Source organism: Manis javanica, chromosome X (genome assembly GCF_040802235.1).
Source record: "Manis javanica isolate MJ-LG chromosome X, MJ_LKY, whole genome shotgun sequence".
Lineage (NCBI taxonomy): Eukaryota > Metazoa > Chordata > Mammalia > Pholidota > Manidae > Manis > Manis javanica.
This window is the reverse complement of record NC_133174.1, coordinates 107,677,532-107,700,472: the sequence shown is the minus strand read 5'-3', so window position 1 is coordinate 107,700,472 and position 22,941 is coordinate 107,677,532. Positions and strand designations below refer to the sequence as shown.

The 22,941-nt window shown below is 41.6% G+C and overlaps 1 protein-coding gene across 1 annotated transcript in view; it reads left to right on the top strand.

Moving 5' to 3' along the window:
• Positions 1 to 22,941, top strand: part of DOCK11 (dedicator of cytokinesis 11) — a 168,240-nt gene that overhangs the window by 44,499 nt on the left and 100,800 nt on the right. The window contains 8 exon segments of the mRNA XM_073227341.1: positions 394 to 463; positions 1,084 to 1,179; positions 12,226 to 12,360; positions 14,584 to 14,761; positions 15,160 to 15,239; positions 16,779 to 16,862; positions 20,540 to 20,680; positions 21,837 to 22,049. Of these exon segments, the coding sequence (XP_073083442.1) occupies positions 394 to 463; positions 1,084 to 1,179; positions 12,226 to 12,360; positions 14,584 to 14,761; positions 15,160 to 15,239; positions 16,779 to 16,862; positions 20,540 to 20,680; positions 21,837 to 22,049 (997 nt within the window).

Below are 22,941 nucleotides of genomic sequence, written 5' to 3'. Positions count from 1 at the left end.
CCCCAGAGGAGAAAACAGTTCCTAAGATGACCAGACCAAGTTCATACAGCAAACAGATGCAAGAGCCAGAATTACACTAGTGGCTTTTTGACCTGGGGAAAGATAACGGTTCTGCCACACCACTAACAGCTCTGGCAGTTTCCGCCCCCTCCCCCGACCCCTGCAAGTATCTTGGCGTACTTAAAGCGTTGCTGCTGACTTGCACACGTAGGGCCCTTACGTAAAAGATAACGTAGTTTAGTCAGAGGGGAAAATCTGATTTGGGAAGGGGAGAAGAGTTTCTCCTCATGCCTTGGCATTTTCTTGGTTGTGAAAGAAAGAAGTCTACTCAGCTTCCTTGTGTTTTTTTGTCTGTTCTGTTCGGCATCTAAGACAATTCTCTTGCATTTTCAGCAAGTCTCTGAGACCAGAAAAGATTCCCAATCATGTATTTGAGATTGATGAGGACTGTGAGAAAGATGAGGTAAAGATGGGGGCCGCCGTGCTGATGTTCTCCAGGTCACTTCACTGAGATTTCCTTGAGAAAAGATGAGGGAAAGAATTGTTGTTGAATAATCTGTGGCCAGCTTTCAAGCTCAATGAGTGTTTTTAAAAATTAAAACAAAAATTGTTACATTTCCAAATGGAGTTCAGGAAAGATCAAGTGAAATGGGCTACGATTTGTATATAAACATGTTTTTCCACCTGTGGGACATGCTTGTGGAGTTGCTTTTTCCCCACACTGGGCATGTGGTGTGGTGATTCATTTGGACTCTCCTGCCTGATAGATCCCTCTTGGGACAGATGGCGCGGATGTCCGTGACATTTTGAGGTGCAGCTCGGCTGTTTATGTAATACAGAAGACTCTTCCAGAAGACAGCCCATACTACTCAGTAAATATTGCGTGCCTAACTGTGTGCGCAGCGCAGAGCCTTTCATTCTATAGTCAACGATTTCAAGTTTAATCAGGCATCTCTTCACGTGGGGGAGAGGGAACTTGATGCTTTCGGTAGAAAATGGGGCAGGGCCTAGTTTGTGCCCCCAAATGTTTGGTTAGATGGCTGGCTGGCTGCTGTTTCACTGATGGTTTTTACTCTATTTCAGGATTCATCTTCTTTATGTTCTCAGAAAGGCGGTGTGATAAGACAAGGCTGGTTGCATAAAGCGAATGTAAATAGCACCATCACGGTTACGATGAAGGTAAGAAGTAATTATTATATTACTTCCTCATTTTAAGGATGTTGTCATCAGTAGCCTGTCTGGAAACAATACTTTTTCAAAGATTTTTACAAAAGCCCTGGCACACAAACTTTTAATGAGCGGATTCTCAGAGGTGTATAGAATTTTCCAAATCTGAAACTCTGGGATACATTTAGAAGTGCAGCTTTTTAAAGAAATGTAATTATTATTCTGAATCAGGAAGTTTAAAGAAGGAGGCTGTCAGTTGAGCGAAGAAAAGAGCTTTGAAACCCAAGGGCATCAAAGGTTCCTGTGGGGGAAATGGATGGGATGAATGGAGGGATAGGGTAGTCCATTTATTTAGCAAATACTAATGAGGTGCTTGTTATTACATGCTGGTCACTGTGGGTAAAATACAGATATCTAAGATGGAGTTCCTGGCCTCCAAAAGCCTCTGGACTAAATAAGAAACATACCAAAGTAATACACAGACTGATACTTCAGTGCTGTTAGAATGAGAGCTTGGCAGTTTGACCTGAATAGTGAGTTTGTGTACAGGGTTTACGTGAGATGGGGGTGGAAACACAGAGGGGGATAAAATTGTGCAGGGCCTTGAATGCCTTGGACACGAGGTTGGCTTTGCTTTTGTTCAGGAGTCTGTGAAGAGCCATTAAAAGTCCAAGGGTAAAACTGATAGGCTACTTGAAGATTCTGAGCAGAAAAATAAATTATTCTCTGATACCAAAAACTGTTCTTTCAGAGACTCAGTATAGTATCATGTGGTTTGCTAAGGATGATTCACACTTCCATTAAGTGTTGAAGGTCATTCTGTCTTTCTCATAGCCTGCAAGCAGAAACCATGGGTGTCTACCAAGGGGAGACTCAAATTTTATCTCAATTTAATATTTTGCCTGCTGTTTTCCACTTAGTGGTCATATCCTGCCCTCACTTTCATTTTCAAGCCCTGAAAATAATGAATCCAAGTTGTGGTACGCTTCCTGTATGTCTCCTGCCCCTATGCTTGGGGCCTCACCACATGGTGATGATAAGAAGATCCATTTACTGCAGACTTACTGCGTGCCAGACACCACCCTGAGTATTTTGTATTCTGTATCTCATTTAATCCTCATGGTAGCCCTATGATATAGGTACTATTATTATTCTTCGTTTACAGATGTGGAAAGTGTGGCACAAAGAAATTCAGTGGTTAATCCAAGGTTACAGAGCCCCAAGTTTCCAGAGGTGGGATTTGAACCTAGGCGGGCTGATGCCTGAACCTATGCTCTTAATCGGCATACTGTCAGTGCTCACTAGCTGAATGAGCGAGACCCCATTCTTTGTTATAATGTATTTCCTATCAGATTTATCAGCATGTGTGAAGGTTATAATTCTGTGCAGATTATCAGAAAATGGTTCCTCCACTCCCTTCCCCTAACATTCCCAAAATATTAAAATGTTTTATTCATACTTAAGCTACAGCCCCAGATTAAGAAGTAAATATGATGTGTGGGAATCTGGATTCATGAAACAAGACATTGGGGAATTAATATCTTTACAAAACAGTTCAGCACAATATTCCTTTCAATAGTGAGTTTATCCTAAGGCCTTGAAATTAAAATTTGCTCTACATGTAACTGCTTTTAGAAGCCCATATTTATAAATCGAAATGAAGTTGTCTGTAAAAGCACATGCTTTTTATTTTCTTGATAATCCGTGAAATACACATTGGTTGATGTATTGGGCAGAATAATTGCGCCCCCCCCACCCCCTCCTTATCCCAAAGACGGCCGTGGCCGTGCCCTAATCCCTGGAAACTGTAAAGGTTTCCTTACGTGGTGAAAGGGAGTTAAAATTGCTAATCAGCAGAGGGAGGATATCCTGAATTATCCAGATGGGCCCAGTGTAATCTCAGGGCTCCTTATAAGTGGAAGAGAGAGGCAGATGAGGAGAGACAAAGATGTGAGGACAGAAGCAGGATCAGAGAGAGAGAGACTGTTGCTGGTTTCGGAGGTGGAGGAAGGAGCCACGGGCCAAGAAATGTGGGCAGCTTCCGGAAGCTGGTAAAGGCAAGGAAATGGATTCTCTCCCAGAGCCTCCAGAGAGGAATACAGCTCTGCTACAACCTCGATTTTAGCCCAGGGAGAGCCATGCCGGACTTCTAAGATAGAACTGAGGTAATGCGTTTCTGCTGTTGGAAGCCACTAAGTTTGTGGTGATCTGTTGTGGCAATAGAAAACTAGTTCAGTCAGGTAATCAAAGATCGATTGTTTAGCTTGTGTGTTATGGAGGTTGCAAATTCCACCACTTACAGGGGCCAGGCAGGAACCATAAATTCATGAAGTGGGTGGTGGGTCTGAGGCAACCTGGTAACCACGTGGTCTGGCTGGAGAGGACAGCTGCTGCTTGTCTCCAGCTAATTGTTGCTCTGCGGCTGCTGCTGCTGAGCTATGCTTGTTGCTTTGCCTCTTTTTATCCCCAGCTGTTCACATTTTGGCCACTTATTATCTTTTTTTAGTGAGATATAATTCACATATACCCAAAAAAACCCCCACATTTCTTTTTAAAACCCTTACCCAACAGTAGGGCAAGGAAGGAAAAGAAGAATAAACCAAATTGGTCGTATGTGCCACGTAGCTCTTTAAAAAGATGAGATTTGGGAATTCTCTCTGGTTACCGATTTCATTTGTCCCAGCTATTCTCCATTATGGATTATGCATCTCCATCTTGGAGTTCTGGAGGCTAAATATATATATCCTGTATTCGCCTGGTTCCACCTCCTAAGCCAGAGCAGTAGCGTTGTGTTTCAGGGTTTATCACAGTCAGAATGGGCATGAGAGGGAAGGTTCAGCCAGATTCCATTCACAGTGTCAGGGATTTTGCCAAGATACCTTTCTCCTGTGGGAATTGTGTTTCACCTGCTCGTTAGTTCAGCATAGTTGGAGTTAGGTGAAACGTGGAGCATTTGCTGTGCTCTGCCTCTCTGGAAGTGGAGGGCATGTGAACATGCCGAGCAGGCCGGCAGAGTGTGGGGCGTGGAGAGCAGCTTTGTAGTCAGTTGCCAGGCTGGACTTTGGAATGAGGGCTGAAGCGGAAGTCCAGCCCTGTGAACTGAGGTGCATGGGCTGTGAACGGGGGTGGGGGGTGGGCAGGGGGCTTGCACTTCTAGGTGATCTGTTACAGGATGGGGGGCGTCATACACATTCTTTCTGCTTCAGGCCTGGATTGGCTCAGGCCTAGGAGGGAGGCCAACCCTAACAGTGCGATGAGCAGCTGACCCTGCTCTTGGAGAGTTGGGAAAGGCAGAGAGAAATATGAGGCAGAGGGCTGACAGTTTGAGACCTTCTGAAAGGAACAGTTCTATATACGTGTTTCCACTGTGTTAGTCCTTGAAGTGAAGAATATTAATGCATCTCCTCCGCACACGGAAGGGTGATTTGGGCACACCGTCTTCTGAGTCACTTTCCCGATGCTGGTGGCGGTTTTACCGTTGGTGCATCTGGAGTCCCCTGCCTGCTAGGACCTCCAGCCCACACTGGTGAGAAGCTTCAGTAGCTTTAGCAGGGAGCACGACAAGGCTAGAGCTCGCAGGGTTGAGAGCCGAACACCTTTTCTATCAGAAAATTCAAGCTTTGACAGCCCCTGCAAACTCACAGGGGAGGGATCTCGGTATTAGTCATGACTCACTGGCAAATAACAGCCGACAGGAGCCATGCGTTTTCCCTCCTGTTTTTTCTGCACCTTCTTGGTGTGTGGTGGCTTGACATTGGCCTGCAGTTCCCTCTGGGGTTGACAGGGATTGAAGCAGGGCAGCTTGATGCCTTTTAAAGTGAGGTGTAAGTTTGAAGGGTCTTTATCATTTAAAAATGTCTGCGTTTAAAAAAATTATGTAGAATCCTTTGGAAAGTTTGAAATTATGTACAGCTTTTCATGGTTCTTATAAACAAGTTGGAGTCTTTTCCCCAGACACTTTGACTGTCAGAGATAAAGGGATCTAATAGCAATGAAGGGAAAAATGAAGTCATGAGAGAAGGTAGAAAGAAAGAAAATGAAGGAAAGAGGGTGAGGAAAGACTCAGCAAAGTCTAACAGATGAAATGGAAAATCAGAAGACTCCTGGTTATGAGGTCTTTTGAGAAAAAGCAGCCACATGACCTGTAACGTGATAGGAATAATGTAGCCAAAGTAATTCATGTATGGGCTCCTTTAGAAAGTTGAACTTCCCTAGCTAGCTGTCAGACAGTTTAGTTTAAGTGCAATTGACCCCCGAACAACATGGGATTGAACCGCATGGGTCCACTTGTATGTGGATTTTTCCCAATAAATATATTTGAAAAATTTTTGAAGATTTGAGACAATTTGAAAATAGTTTCCTTTCTCTAGCTTATTGTAATATGCAGTATAGAATGCATATATTGTGCAAAATAGGTGTTTATCGGCTGTTCATCTTATTGGTGAGGCTCCCTGTCAACAGTAGGCTACTGTGCAAGGGGTCGGTGCCCCAAAACCCACATTGTTCAAGGGCCAGCTGTACATTCCAGTCAGTTGTGATGGGCCCTAGGGATAAGGGGCCAGAGAAGGAACTGAGTTCTTCATATTGGAAGATGCAAGACCCCATATTTATGGACTAAATATTTGTATTTCCCCAGTAGTACACACCTTTCCACCCGCTCTAGTCAGTTGTTTATCAAGAGAGAGTCAGCATCCTTTTCTGCAGTTTGTCATATTTCCCCAGAAGTGCTTGCTGGGCACCCCTGTCATTGGCTGAGAAACCAGCCACTAGGAACCCAGGCCACTGGAGGGCTGCTAGTGGATTACTCTCTTAAGTCACGGTTCTCGGTACCCGAGTACCTCCTTTCACCGAGGAGGATGTTGGCATCGTGCAAGTCTTGCGAAAGCTCTGTTGGTTGTCTGGGCGCAGTGACCAGTCTACTCAGAGCTCGTAGCTTGCTTTTTTCTTGGTGTTCATGTTAAAACAAGACAAGCCGTGTCATGAGTGATTAATTTCCATGATTGGTACTTTTTAGCTAATGAGAACGCACCCCATGTGCCACTCTAAAATTCCTGGAAAAATTTTGGAGAGGAGTTTACGGTACCGAGACTAATAAACGATCCCTGTGTAACTGTCCTAACAGAAACCGATTCCTTTACATTCATTCTGTCTTTCTCAAGTAGCTGCAAGAGGCATCTGCTTTTTTCAAGTGCTTTCCGTGTATCAGTGAAGGAATTTAATGAGGACTAGGTAGCTGTGATATTGCACATGACCTTCCCCTGGTATTTAAAACTGTGTTTCCTAAGGGATCTAATGGTATATGGAATAAGGAAGAATCTGATCTGGAGAGTGGTTTTTTCATTAAAAAAAAATTAGTGCAGGTTCCTGGCCAGCCCCTGGGACACCCACCTTCATGCATCTTCTTGGCTCACTTTGGTCACATTCTTCTAGCTGCCCCTTCCCCATTCTAGCAATTAAACGAAGTGTCTTGGTATATGTTATCAGGGTTGCAAGTTCAGCTGCTTGATGTATGACTCACATCTGGTGCCTTTTTTTTTTTCCCCTGCACAAAAGAGAGCCGTTTGTTATATATGCAGAGTCTAAAAGTCCTCACTTATTCTTCAACTGTTATGGGAGGGTTTTTTCCCTTCTGCAGTGGGAGAACCACACATCAAAAGAGCATTTTACCTAAGAAAGCACCTAAGGTAATAAAATAATTGCTGTAAGGCCAAGGTCACTCTGTTTATTGGAAAAAGGAAGAGAAAAATCTTTTATTTTTGCTATGTTGGTGCACTGTATTCTCAAGTCTACCAGACTGTCTCTAACAGCTAACAAAAGGAATTGCACTCATTCTATGGGTAAGGGATTTCTCACTAACTTGTGTTTTATGTTTTGTTTTCCCCCATTCATTGGTGACTGTCTAAACGCATTTATTAGGGGCTGCTTATGTGCCAGACACTATTAGGAATCAGTGAGTTCATCACCAGACGTATATAGAATATGTTATTAATATAAAGTGTTGGCATTGCAGAGGGTAGAGAGAAGTGTAACATGCAGAGCTTAAAACCTGTTTGGGGAGATGAGACATAAAATAAAAACACTGTTTTAAAGTGGTCTCGAGACCAAGTACTATATGAGTCCAGATCACTGCGATCTGGGCTCAGAGAAGGCTTCTTGATGGAGGTGGGACCTCAAAAGGAGGGACTCAGAAAGGAAGTGGGTGTGGAAGGCAGCACGCACAGGGCAGGTGTGTTAGGTGGAGTTGGGTAGTCGGGAGATAAAGTTGGTTTAGTCCTTTGGTATCTCTCTGTGCCTCAGTTTCTCTGTAACACAGAGATGATAATAATAATTACCACACAAAGTTATTTATGAGGATTGAAAGGTACGATATGAGGAAAGTACTTAGCCAGGGACTGTAATGTAGTAAGCACCCCACAGATGAGGGCAGTAGTTATTTTATATTAGTAGGACTGTGGGAGCATATGGAGTGCCCGATCAGGCACATGAGCTTTACCATGTGGGTAATTTGCGGTCATTGGCAATCTGAGCAGGGGCATGACATGTAGAAATAAAGCTAACCAAATAATTTGTCTGTAATGAGAAGGTGGATTGTAGACCCTTCCTGCTAGACTTTGCTTCAAGCTCAGTAGTTAAAAAAATCTCCAGTACTCAGATATGGTGGAATTACTTAAGAAAAGCTATTGGATTTTTAACTGGTTTCCCAGAGAGTAGACCTATGTGACATAGTGAAACCTGATAGGAATGTAAAAGGATATGGTGGAGAGAGATGAGTTCTATATTAGGTTGCCAACCTACTGGTAGGGATTCTTCAGCAGGACGAAGTTCCTGACATGCTGGTGTAACTAACTGCAACTCGGTTTTCTGATAAGTCATGGGGTTCTCTTCCCTATCGTTTCTTTCGTCTTTGCTTAGAACAGCTCCGAGACCCAGTATGTCTCTTGCTCCTGCTTTCTCCTTTTCCTTGCTTCCTCTTTTTTTTTTTTTTTTCTGCTCTGAGACATTAAACAAGTAAGTTTCCCTCACCCCACCCCGTTTCTACATTGCTCCTGGCTTACCTGCTTTGCTAAATAGCCTTTAGGGCATTCCTTCTCAGGGCTGCTGTTTCATGTAATTTAGCAGTAAATAACGACTCTCTCGGTAAACAAGTCTTGAGATTTATTATATAAAATGATACATGGCTCTCCTAATTTGAGGATATTAGGTGCTCAAAGCTTCCTGCCTTCGATGTTTGGTTCAACTGAGTTGACAAAAGGCCTTTCTTTGTTCCTGCTCCAGAAACGGTCATGCAGTAAATATTCAAAACGTTGTCCTCTGGACAGCTGAGGACCTTCAGGAGACTTGGCAGGACCTGATCCCAGAGAATTCTCTCCTTGACTTGCTTCCTCTCTGTTTGATTCTTCTGGGTGGTCTGAGTGGGCCACTTACCGGGATCCATGCTTCTCACTAAGGTGGGGAGTTTTCAGCTGTGTTCACCATGTAGGGGAAAAAATAGGAGGAGGAGGAGGAGGAGGAGGAATAGAGTCATTACAGAGAAATACCATTCTTGATGAAACTGCTAGACCGTCTGACCTGGAGAATGAATTACTCATTCATTCATCACTTGTTTTATAAAGTTTTCTTGAGTCCGGGCACTGTTCTGGGTACTAGGGATACAACAGTGAATGAGACATGGACGGTAACAATCTAAAAGAGACAGACAGCAAATACACAGATAGATGAATAAGGTATGTTTGAACAGTGAGTAGTGATTGTGGTCTGAGAAAGATAAAATGGGGTGCCGTGATGAGGGTGGGGAGCGGTCACAGAAGGCCTCTCAGAGGAAGTGAGATTCAGGCAAAGACCTGAAGGAAGTAAGACAGTGAACTAAGTGGCTATGTGGGGGAAGAGGATTCCGGGCCAAGGGAACAGAAAGTGCAAAGGCCCAAAGGAGCTTACTAAACCAGTGTAGCTGGAGCAGCATCATTAGAAAGTCCAAGAGGTAACGTGAGGCCAGATCCCGGACGTCATCCCAGGCTGTGGTGAGGATTTGGGGTCTTACTCTAACCTTGATGGGAAGCCATTGGAGGGTTTGGGCAAGATTCTCTTTGTCGCCGTCCTAGGGTTCTGATTCCCATCCTACTGATGTGCCCGAGGGAGCTCTTAGCCTCTCAGTTTGACGTCAGGGAAAATGTGGGTAAGGCTGCTGATCCCCAAGTGATGTTAAAATAATTAGCTATTGGTTGTGAAGGACTTGAGGCCTTCAGATGAAAGATACGATGTAATTACCACTGTTGTACATGGCGTAATTCTTTTTGAACTATAGCTGTCTTCTTTTTGAAATTGAAAAACAACAATGTAGACCTGTACCCTAGATAGCAACAGCTTGGAAATCTAAAAAAATGTCAGGGAAGTCATGTATCTGATCTCCCTTTTAGTTCCACATGAGAGATGTAGGATGTCCCTTTCTTCTTTGAGAGGCACCTTAGAAGATTCTCTTTGTCACTGTCATAGGGTTCTGATTCCAGTTCTACTGATGTTCCCAGATGTTGAAACCCAACATACAGAACATTAGAATGAGAAGACATCTTCGAGATCTTATAGATCTGTTGTTACAGGGGCAGAGTCTAATTTCAATGGAAATGATTTTTTAAAATAGTTCCTTATGGTACAAACTGTGTGCTTCTAGCCTGTAGGAAATCACTTGGGGAGGACGACTCCAAGCCTCGAAAGGCTGCTGTGTTATTTGTTCAATTTCAGTAAAATATTTGTAGGTCATAAAAGAAACGGCGGGATCAGATCAGATGATCTGTAAGATCATTTTACATGTGAGGAAACAGAGAAGCAGAGTTCTGAAGGCACTTTCCCTGCTGGTGAGCAGGGGTGCTGGACGAGAATCAAGGTCATATAACTTACACACATATGCTGCCTTTCCAGATTCATGCACTACCTACCTCAGTGTCACATTTAGACATAATTGCAATGTTATAGGAAGTAACTTACTGTAATTTCAGATCCCTTTCCGTCTCTACTTGTAATGATGTGCTTTGCTGATCTTGGAAGTGGTGGCTGCCACACAATGTCTCTGCTTGGTGAGGCATCTGTACATGAAAAAAATTTCACAGAGTATAATTTGACTCTGTGCCATGAATGTTTTTGCTCTGTGTTTCCCCTTCTTTTGGCCCTCTCTTTGTTCCTGGCTAGAGATGCTGTGAGTGGATTCTACAAACTGTAGCACTGAATCTATAAACTTTTGAGTTTTAGATTGGATCATAGTTCAGGTTCTAATCTGGTTGTAATTTTTTCAAATTAATTTTTGTTTGGAAAGTATTTTAATTTTTGTCATGTTTAATTATTGTGATTTTTAAAACTGGTGTTTTGTTCACGTGAAATTGACTCAGTAGGGGATTTTAGGTCTTCTGGTTCCATTTTAATAACAGATGTGAACCACTGTCATGCAAATAAGAAAACATATATATATATATATATAATATATATATATGTAAAATCACCATTATGATTAACATTTTCCTTGTATATGATACCTAGACTTCTTCAGTTATAGCTCCAGTAAACTTAAATGTAGGTGAATCAAATATGAGAATATATATATGTATTTTCATAGTATGAGATCACTCACACACACTCACCCACCCTCTTTCTATACCTTTGCATCTGAACGTAGCAACAGTTTACTTGATTGGCATTGAAAAACAAAGTGGCATTTTTTTGCTTGGACTCCCTCTGTTGATAGCATATAGCCCACATGGCTACTCCCTGAAATAAAAGCAATAGCATTTACCAGTCTAACCTGTTGGGTCGTTCCTTACACTGGTATATTTTATCATTCATTCCAAAATCATTGATATTTAAACAAGTCAAAAATAGTTACAAGCACATAATTTCTTTTTACTGCTTTTCCTATAGAGAAATGCCCCTTAACGTTTTCGCATTTCGCCTACATTATGGAGAGATAAACTTTTGATATTTCATGTACTTTTCCAGAAGTTAAGTAGTTTTCCAGAAACATCTTGCCAAATAATACTCTTCCCATAATTAAAAGTTCCTGAAAGAGTCAGAGATCATACTAGGTAATCGGATGGGTGATTTAAAATGGCCTGCTGAAATCTTAAAGCCAACTTCTGTAAGGCAGGAAGCATAGGGAAGTATTTTCTCAGTAACCAAGAGTTGCTTTCCTAGTCTCTATTCCCATTCCCACCCTGAAATTTTAGATCCATCATCCTGGGGAATTTTACTGTATAGAACAAGTGCCTGACACAGCGTGTAGCTTGTGGCTTATTGAAAGAAGCAGAGATTCATAGGAACTCTGAATCCCAACCCCCTGCCTTTTTAAACCTGCTTCATCAGGTCGAAGACTCTTTAAGGGAGAATAAAGGGGCAGCGTGAATGAAGCAGATTGTTTTCCTCCTTTTCCCCATGGGAGTAATGGGTTTCGCTGTGAATTGTAGCAACAAGCTACTCCTTAACTTGTGAATCTTGCATTTCAAATGGATGGCACAAACCTATCGGGCCTATTGACTCAAATCTCAGCATTCAGGGCGTTCAGCAACTACTGATTCTCAGTGTTGCCCTGTGAATGTATTATATATAAGCTGGACTTGGCAGAAGCAGGAGCACTGGAACGCAGAGGTGAGTATGGTATGGGCAGGTGAGCGGTGAACATAACGATGGAGGAGTGTGTGTGTGTATGTGTGAATATATTTTTATATTCATGCTTGGATTTGTGGTGAAGTGAATGAAATGGTAAGAATCCTGTCACGGTTTGCAATGTAAATGGGAAAAGGATGCCTTAGTGAAATGGATAGAAAAATGCTTTATAAACTTTGAAGTGTTAAAACTTCTCTAGATATTTAACTGAGAGTAAATCACTTGACTTCATATTCTCCATCTTAAAAGAAAATGCAAGTAATTATAATTCCTGGTGACTTCTCGAGAGTTGTCTGAAGATTGTCCAGATATAATGCCTGTGGCGAGCCCTTCAAGGTTTTCAGTTCAAAGAAAAGTATTGAAGTGCAATGTGTACGTAGCAGATAAATTATTGCTGATTTTTCTCCACCATAGGTATTCAAGAGACGGTATTTTTACTTAACTCAACTTCCTGATGGTTCATATATTCTCAATTCCTATAAAGATGAGAAAAATTCAAAAGAATCTAAAGGTTGCATCTACTTGGACGCCTGCATTGACGTTGTTCAGGTAGGGCTATAGAAAGAATCTTTCTTTTTCTTTCTCGAAGATGTTTATTGGCTGACTATCAGGAACCTCAGCATTTTTCTGTCTTGGTTAATGGCATCTCCACCCACCAGAAACTTTCGTACTAGGAACCTCAGAATCGTCTTCAGTGCCCCGTTTGTGTTTTGTGCTAGCAGTCAAGTGTTCACGGTCCTTGGGTATCTGGCTCTAAAGTGCCTCTTGAAATCTCGTACCTTCTCCCCATTCTTGCTGCCACTCCTCCCATTTTCCCTTTTATTCTCTCTTGCCTAGAGTCTTGCCTTCCTCCCTGACTTCTGATTTGTTGTTCTATGCCTATGCACCTTCCAAAGACATAGATGAGGTCCTTCACTTGCCTACGCAAACCCTTTGGCTCTTGATTTATTGGCTTGCAGAGCGAGACTGAAAGCTTTTCGTATGGCACTGCAGGCCCACAGCGATTTAGCCTTACCCTGCTCTCTAACCTCACACATCCCCTCACGCATTTTTTGTGCTCTAGTCGCACTAGGCTAAGCATTCCACAGTTTCACATGTATGTGCCTGCCTTATTTTGGTTTCTCTGCTTGTCATAGACTTTCCCCTTCTGTTCCTGTTTGGGCCATATCTTGTAAGACTCAGCTCGAATGGGCCTTCCGGCATGAAGCGGGTTCGGTTTTCTTCCTCACTCTCAGGCCCTCTGAATGGAAACAAATGCTACCTCTGTGCTGTTTCCTATCATAGAACTGAATCACACTCTGAATTTGTGGTTAATTCTGCACATTCCTTTTAGGGTTATAGAGATGATGTCCTTTTCGAGTCTGTGTCCCCTGTAATAATTAGCCGTGGTGTGTACACAGTAAGGGCTTCACAGATGTTTCCTTATTTGCATTACTGAGGGGGCGTGAACAAAGATGGGCTGGAAACAGAAGGCAGAGAGGTGATCTAATAGGAAGTTGATTGACCAAGAGGTGGGAGCCATTACTATAGAGTCAGGGCGGCGTGGTTGTCTAGAAGGAGCCGTGGGCTAATTAGGAGGCAGCGGATAGATCAGTTCGGCGCCCTCAGCTTACCTGAATCTTAATTTTCAAAACTATAAAGTAGGATTAACAATACCTGTTTACTCTATCAAATGAGATCATCATGAGGACCAAATGAAAAATAGTCTTAAAAATAAAAAGATCCGTGTGAATGAAAGGTGCCTTCTTTTTTTATATATATAATATATTTCTTGTCTTACCGGAAGAAAGAGGGCATACCCAATTCTCAGAGTTTCTCAGTTAGCTCTAGTGTGTTGACCTTCCCTTATAGTTCCCAGGCTTTGCTTTCTCTACCTATTTATGATTCTTCCGTCCCAAATATTTGAAAATCTATAAATCTATTACTTGCTGCTGCAGCAGTTTAATTGCATAAGTTGCTATGATTTGAAGAGGAGAAGGAGGAACTTCTGTGGTTCTTTCTTGAATAATGACCATGCAGTGGGCAATTATTGATTCATGAACTTTTCTTGAAATGAATGCTGAGGTATTTGGGAGTGGGGGGGAGAGGGCATCATTTGTTTTGTCATGATAGAGAAGGTGGTAATATGAAAATGTGTCATTGTGTTTGAGGAAAGGAGGAGGCTGTTTTTCTTTTTCTCTCATGTGCTAGTATTTCAGGATAGGCCACTTGCATATTTTCTAGTGAGAGCCACCATTTAATGTGAACCAGTTACAATCTTTTATGCTGCTATGATGCATTTCATGTTATGCATGGTAAAGTGAATTAGGTATCGATACTGCATTTTGTGGTGTGATATAAAGCAAGGACCAGATGTATTTCAGGTCACATGTAAGCTTGTTTTTAAGGGCTGATTTTGGAAATCTGTAGATATGCAAGGAAAACTGTAAGCAGTGTGGAAATAGTAAAACATTTGCTTATTTTCATGGTGGTAGTTTGATTATCTAAATGTGAAGGATGTCAAAAGGCCCTGAATGGTAACGCTCACCCAACAGGTAGTAATTTAGGCCAACTTTGTGCATATACCACTCTGCTCAGTACTGAGGGGAATAAAAATGTTTGACATGGTCATTTGTCGTCTTGGAATTTCTATTTCTTGTTGAAAGAAGCAGTTCTTTCATGGAAGTATTGACATATGTGCTGAGCTGAGGTTAAAACACAATCCAACGAGAGACCTAATATTAAAAGGGCAACTAAACTAACTGAACACATCTTTTCTTTTTTTTTTTCTAGTGCCCGAAAATGCGCCGTCATGCTTTTGAACTCAAGATGTTAGATAAGTACAGCCATTATCTGGCTGCTGAAACTGAGCAGGAAATGGAGGAATGGTTGATAACTTTGAAAAAGATTATTCAGATCAATACGGACAGTTTAGTGCAAGAGAAAAAAGAGACGGTAGAAACAGCACAAGGTCAGAATTTTTAAACAAATCATTACTGAGGTGAAGCCCTTATCTTAAGTCCATAGGAATGTCCTTTGTGTAGGGTGAATGTAGAACTCTTAATCCTGAAGGTTGACCTACTTCTTCATTAAAAAGGACTATGCAGGTTGATGTATTTTTTTTTTTTTTTCAGTTGATGCTTCATGGGCTCTGACACATGAAATATAACCAGACTGAAACGGATAGGGACTTCAGAATGGCAGATTTTCTAAAGCCCATTAAAGTTTTCCTTATGCTTTCATGATCAAAATTCTTTGCAGTAAATCTAGTAGGAGAGGATGGGGTGGGATTAATGGTTAGGATATTCCTCTTAGGTGATTGGTAATGGTCTGCATGGCTTGGAACATCTGCTTTTAATGAATTTGCAGATGATGAAACTAGCAGCCAAGGAAAAGCCGAGAACATCATGGCCAGTTTGGAAAGGAGCATGCATCCGGAACTGATGAAGGTACATCTTTCTTATGGCAACTTGTCTCCAAGTGAGGCAAAGCAGGATTAGCTATTAAAGTTTTAATGCCGGCTTCCGTTTGGCCATGTGACTTCTAAGTTAAAAACCACAGCAAGGTATTGAAACAGGTTGAGATTGTAACGGAGGTTTACACTCCTAAAGTTGGACTTGTGAGTGCCAACTAACAGTTGAGAAAATCTTAACTTGTTTCCCAGAGGCCAAGAAGTACTTCTAGACTTTCATGACTTTATTTATTTTTTCTGTTACTTCTTACTCAGTTTAATTACTATTTGTCATTTATAAAATAGTTATTCTTCATTCAGGGGGCTGTTGATGCAGATTGAACACAATATTCAATCTAATGACTTGTACATGTTGATTTCCTAATCATATTCTTTATATGTAAATTAGAGAATATGTAGACATTCTATATATGCCAATACGTATGAATATGTATACAGATAATTTCATCAGGTAAAGATTTTGGTGAATAGACATCATTTGTGTTAATCACTCTGCCCTTTGCAGTTGGAAGTGAGCCAGTTTTGAAAGTGTAGAGCCCTTTTGCATCCCACTCCTCTGTCCGAGAGAGAATTTCCACGCGTGGGGAACCAGACCACCTCCATATGCCACCGAGCCAGGCCCTGAAGTCTGTGAGGATAGACACTCCTTTATTTGGGACCTTGTCTTATGTATCTCTTTGTCTGGCTATTAATTCGTATCCTTTACAGGATCCTTTATTAAACTAGGAAAAGTAAAAAAAAAAAAAAAAAAAAAAAAATGTGGAGGTGATTGTCCTACTTGTCTTAGTAGGTTACATATTTTACTCTGTGGACTCTATACTGTAATAGATTAGAAGGCTATAAGCCATTTATTCATTTAAATCCTTGTTAAACCTATTTACGTTTTTACTCTATCGCTCTTGCTGTACTACTAAGTACACCAGTTTAGAAGCTACTTTTTTCTCCTTTAAATTTACCCTTCTCTAATTTGAACTTCAAAGCTATTTTCCAAAATTTAGGAACAAACTCATGATCCCCTGATCTAAACTTATTATGATAGTGCAGATGCTAACGTATCCCCTCTTGAGTCTTTGTCATTCTAGACTGTACAGCCCATTTTGTTTTTTGCTAATGTAATGAAATGAGAATTGCACATAATATTCCAGTACCTTCTCTCTTGTTTATTTCGCTTCTGTATCCAAAGTCTCTTGGATTCCTTTTTTGTATTACTGTGAGTTGAACAATATTCTTGGTGTTATCAGAGGCACGTAGAAAGTATAGGTACCGGATCTGTAAGTTATCGTGGGTCGTAGTGATAGTGACTGTCGCCCGGCAAGCATTCTTTATCTTTCTTAAGTATATCGAAATGGAGAATAGGAGTATTTTTGAAGCTGTGTCAAATTGCTAGTTTCAAATAAACTAGATTTTTAAATGGCAGTTAATACCATTTTGAAGGAATTGAAGTAATGTTTGTGTGTGTGTGTGTGTGTGTGTGTATGTATATACATATATATATGTATGTGTTTTTAAATTTCAGTATGGAAGAGAAACTGAACAGCTAAACAAACTCAGTAGAGGAGATGGAAGACAGAATCTCTTTTCTTTTGATTCGGAAGTTCAGGTACTGACGATATGTCTTAAAATAATCCTAATCCTAGAATTATTACTTACTCAGATACACAGTAGCTGTGAAATGTTGAATAAAATCACTGATGTTTAGCATCACTGGGCAACATTTGTATTTGTCCGTTTACTTTGAACAGGTAGCTTAACAGCTAGCTGCACTCATGACTGTCACGTGCACATAGATAGTTTGGTACTGAACATGTTTGGTTTTTTTTGCCTGGTCTCAATATTCTTTTCCCTTCATCTCAACCCTCAACATGGGTAAAGAACCCTTAAAGATGGTTTCAGTGCTGTTTTAACCCATTAAATGCAATTGTGATCCAGTAGCAGCGAGTATCTGCAGTGTAAAGAACCCCGGGTCATATGAGACGTGTGATTTATTTTCCATTTTTGATGTAAGTCTGTAGAACTGGTAAAATTTTCATGTCTGGCTTTTCAGTGGAAAGCAGTGCAGGGAAGTGCAGATTCACGTGCATGAGTATTTTAACCTCTTCCATGAGAGTTAGGCACCCTTTGTACTAAGATACATGCAGTTAATGTTTAATGTCGTGACATTTTCTAATTAAATTGCTGATTCATCTAAAGCAAAAAATTCTACAGTATATAAATATTACAAACATTTTTCCTAATGGTAACGTATCTCAGGAGAAAATGAAATTATTTAGGGAAAGGTGGATTTTCTGTTTTCACTTTTTCTACATGAGACCTCTAATTAAAATCTTACGGGTTTTTATTTTGAAATAGAAAAGTATGTGTTGTATAACCATTATAGTTTTTGTCTCAGTGAAAATATAAAAATATAAAAATTGGGGGAAGACATTTCATTTTTTTTCTCTTTGCTTCATGTTTTTCTCATTACAGTTTTTTTTAGTCTGAAATGGAAAATATATACAGCGCATCAAGAACACAGACATTTTTCCTTAGTGAAAATACTATATAAGAAATAAAATTATTTGGGGAAAAGTTTTTTAAATGTTTGGTCTTTTTTCCATAGCAGTATTATCTTGTTTGTGTAACTTACGTAATTTTTAAAAAAAAGTATATAGCAGACCCTGGGGATGTCAGTCCCGAGGCAGTCAGAAATTTACTCCTTCCAACAAGTCTGAGCCTTGGATTCCACCCCCTCCCTTCTCCCCCCACCAATGACTGGGCTCTTAATGGAACACCTCAGGCTGTTGCATTGTATACAAAGAAACCAATTGACTGTGGTTGACACTTAATCCAGCATCTTTAAGAAATTTGTGGTGTAGTGTTTTTGTGGTCATGGAACTGAAGTGATACTGTGTTTGAGTTATCAGTGAGCTGTAGTGAGAGAAAAAATCACAGCTGCAATGAAACTTGAAGGGCAAAAAACTGAGTTTAAGGTAGGTTACGGAAGGCAGTCTCAGCACAAAGAAATCTATGCTGTATGTGTCAACGACCTTTTCTAAGTGATGTGCCGTCCGATGATACCACCCTTCTCTTTGGGCCACAGTTTGACATTTAGAGAGAGGTTTTCTACCGTGGACCTTAGAGCGCAAAGAAAACACTGGCTGACTGCCGGGGATAGATAGCCCCAAGTCTGAGCTCCTGGCGAAGGCCATGTGTCCATCCCAATATCTGCCCTTGCAGGCCTCAGAAGGGAAAGGATACGGGGCCTGGGGCGGTTTCGTCCAGTTCTCTTCACGTTCCACTCTCCGAGTAAGATAGAGAGGAGAGCAGATAAAGGGGCAGAAATTAGAATTGATCTCCATGGCAGTGACTTGTCTCCGCTCGCTCCACAGATAAGTATTCAAGAGGGAGCTGTCTAGTCCCACACATTTGTATTGCCTTTGTAGATGAATAGACTCAGAGGGGGGAAAAATCATGCTTTCAGGTACGAATATTACACAGGCCCTTTTAAGGAGGATTCTTGTCAGTGATACAGGCTATGTCAGAATGTCTGTAATTACCAGAGACTCTGCAGGCACAACACCTATTTTGGCTTGAAGAACTTAAGCGATTGAGAGAAATTCTTGCGTTTGTTGGCTTGAGTTTTCTATATTGGCAGTATATTCTGCTCAGATTCACCTAATCACTTCCCGTCTACCCTGTCTCTGGTCTTAACGGAAATAGAGTAAGTTGCCCCACTATCTTTACTTTTCCTCCCATTTGTGAACAGCATGTAAGTCTACTCAGAACGAACACAAGCACTCAGATTGCCTGAGTTGTGTGAGCTCAGGAGGATTCTAGGAGTGTCTTTGTGGAGGGGAAGGTTCCTCCCCTGCTGAGAGGAATTCCTTGACTCCCAATATCTTTTTTTAAAACTAACTTATTGCTATTTCAATTTTTTTTCTTTTTTGGTATCATTAATCTACAATTACATGAAGGACATTATGTTTACTAGGCTCCCCCCTTCACCAAGTCCCCCCCAGATCCCCGTTCACAGTCACTGTCCATCAACATAGTAAGATGCTGTAAAATCACTACTTGTCACCAAGTTCACAGTCACTGTCCTTCAACATAGTAAGATGCTGTAGAATCACTACTTGTCTTCTCTGTGTTGCACAGCCCTTCCCGTGCCCCCCACCCCCCAACACTATACACGCTAATCGTAATGCCCCATTTCAAATTTTTTTTTAAGAAAAAAAATCTGTGTGGCAGCCCGATACATCCCCCAGCTCTGTTAGAGCCTGAGTTCAGTGTTTATCAGTTCCCTAAGCAGACACCTCTCCCTCTGTTCATCATTTAAAAGTAGGTGGTCCCCAGGGTTCCAGCCTTGTCCTGTTCCACGGCCTCGCTGCCACTGACTCCAGAGTGCAGATCTTGAACCCAGACCTTATTTTTCCAACCGCTTACTACCATCACCTCAGACTCAACACATCCCACACTGAACTCATCATCTCTACTCACCCTCATGTGTATTTCACAGCTAAGTTTGTAATGTTACATTCTACTAAATCATCCAAGTTAGAGACCATTGGGTTGTTTTTGATGCCTCCCAAATCCATTCATGTCACTTTTGCGTCCCGCACAGCTCGTGAAAGAAACAAAATTCCTACCATCTTAGAACATGTATCTTTGGGGAAGACGAACCATGAACAACTAAGAAAATACAAAAAAGAGTAATGTTAGGGAACTAAATCAAGGAAAGAAGTATAATTGTCAGAGTGTGCAGTTTTATATAGGAACTTAAGGTCTCTCTGTGGAAATGCAAATTGACTGGAGACTTGAATGAAGTGAAGGGAGTAAGCCGTGCATCTACTTGGGGGAGGAAGGTTCCTGGCAGAACAGCAAGTGCAAAGGCACTGAGGTGAGGGTGTACTTGGTATGCTGGAGAAATGGCCAAGGAAGCCAGTGTGGCTGGAGGAGAGAACAGGGAAGGCAAGAGTGGTAGGATATGAGGTCAGAGAGGAGTGGAAGTAGGTAGGGTGTCATGCTGTGTAGGGTTTTGTAGACCGTCGTGCAGACTTGTGACTTTTCCAATGCCTGAGATCAGAGTCTCATCATCTCCCTCTAGGATTTCTCTGTCAGTATTTGAACTTTAGTGTAAGAGCTCCACGAAAGCTTGTTGAATGCAAAAATTGAAAAGGTTCATTCAAATGAAGAATAGACAGAAAACTGTTAGATTCTGGAGTTTTGACTTGTAGGTCTATGTTAATATGAATTGTGTTTTTTTGGGGGCGCAGTGATTCATATTAATCTGTTTTGTAGAGGTTGGACTTTTCAGGAATTGAACCCGATATAAAGCCATTTGAGGAAAAGTGCAATAAACGTTTCCAAGTAAATTGCCATGATTTAACATTCAATATCTTGGGTCAAGTTGGAGACAATGCCAAGGGACCACCCACGAACGTATGTATGACTTCACCTTCCACCTCCCTTAAAACAGTGCATTAAGGAAGCACCCTTGTTTTTTACTGCTGAGAACCAACTTCTGGGATGAAAATTCCATTGCTACATGTTGTAATGAATTTGGCATGGAAGCATTTCCATACACGTCTCTTTCTTTTGCCAAAATATAAATGCGTTTCCATCTTGAGAGGCTTCATGAGCCTTAGAGTGGGTTCTTAACGTTAAGAGGGACACAGCCCCAGGACCCCGAAAACCCTCAGAATTTGTGAATCCTATGAGAGAATCTGACTTCTTCTGTGAAACTGGCCCATAGCAATGGGAAAGAGGCACCAAAGCCGTGCGGGGGTCCAGATGCTGTGATGTTAAGCTAGCCTCACTCGCTGTTCTCACAGAGGGAACTCGTTTGGTTCTGCACAGAAAATTCTAATTATTAGCTGTCGTGGATCATTTGAATTGCTCGGAAGTACTTGAAACTGGAAATACAGAATCTCCAAAGGTTCATCTTTATTTTTTGGTCCTAGTTTTATCTCTGAACAGTATCCACAGTGATTTTATTTTCCACCACGTAGCTGAAATGTACGAGCAGACTCGCTGTGTGTACAGGGTTAGTCTCTATGCCATCTGGCATGAAATTTCTCTTTGTGACCAGCTTTCAAATGCCATCTGTAGAGAGGAATCATGTCTTCCAGAACTGCTGATGGGGCAAAGCTTTTGTCAAGTAATTTGATGTTGACTGATATTAGCTCTTATGAGATGTATAAATCCAGTAAGCTGTATCATAACAGCAGGGAAGATGTATTTCTACTCTAGAGCATTGGCATTATTTTTAGGTAATCTCAGTAAACGTATGGAGAATTGAATTGTATTCATGTCACAGTTGATGTTCCTTAAATGTGCCTTCTGATTTCTGTTCATTCAAAACAAATTTACAACTTGTAAAATTTAACAGAAGTTAAAAGTTGATAGTCTTGTTATTTTAGAATGTTCTTCTTATATGCAGATGAGCTGTAACGCAATTTTAGCTAAATGCTGAACTCAGGAAAGAACTGTAATCACAGAAACTTGAGGAACAAGAGAAGCTGTTTTGTAATTTGTGCCCCTCCTCCCATCGCCCCTAAAAAAAGTCTTAGTTTAAAAATGATATTTTCCTCCCCAGGTTGAACCGTTTTTTATCAGTCTTGCCTTATTCGATGTAAAGAACAATTGTAAGATTTCGGCTGACTTCCACATAGACCTGAACCCCCCATCTGTCCGTGAGATGCTGTGGGGTGCTTCAACCCAACCGGCCAGTGATGGAAATACAAAAGGTTCCTCACCTGAGTCTGTCATTCATGGAATTGCTGAATCTCACTTACGCTACATAAAGCAGGTAAGCGATGATCTTTTAGCGTTGGTGATATATTCAAAATAAGAACCAGAAGCACCCTAGGATTATGCCAGTTTCAGGCCGGTGTTTTCAGGGGCATTCCACCTCTTGTAGGTCTCGGTATAGGTGTTTTACTGGCGACTGAAGTTGGAGGGCAGAAATGGAAACCAGCAAATAATGCTAGTCATACAGTGGTGATGTGACATTTTCAGTGGGGCCATAATGTGAGTCTCAAAGGAAGTATTTTGTGCGATGGAATGCAGATAACAGATACCACCACCACCACCACCACCCCCACCCCCCCTCCACACACACACACACACACACACACACACACACACGCACGCACCCCACCCCCCCACCATACCACCACCACCACCAACCCCCCCTCCACACACACACACACCCCACCATACCACCACCACCACCCCCTCCACCCCCCTCCACACACACACACACATACACACACACACACACACACACACCTCACCCCCCCCCCCCCCCCCCCCCCCACACCAAAATGCATACTTCTGAGCAGGGGAAAAGGAGCCTGAAAGGCTCACCTCTTTGAAGACAGAACTGACCCCACAATAACCTCTCATCCCTAATTCCCATTTCCATTATGAGTAGGTAGTTTTAATGACACATAGAGGCTCTTTATAAAAGGAGTTCTGGCTGAAAAGCAAAGGGAGGGAACTGCTGTGTCACAGCTGAAATGCTGCTTTCTTCAGCCCTGTCTGAGGCAAAGAATCCCCTTTAGAAGGAGCCTAACAGGTCCTGGCCTTTTGACCTCTGGCCAGGCTGGAGGCCATAAGAGGATGGGCAGAGCCGAATTGACGGTCTGCCTTCTAGAGTTTGGCAACTGAAGGGAAACTGGAGTGTGGCAAAGAATGAA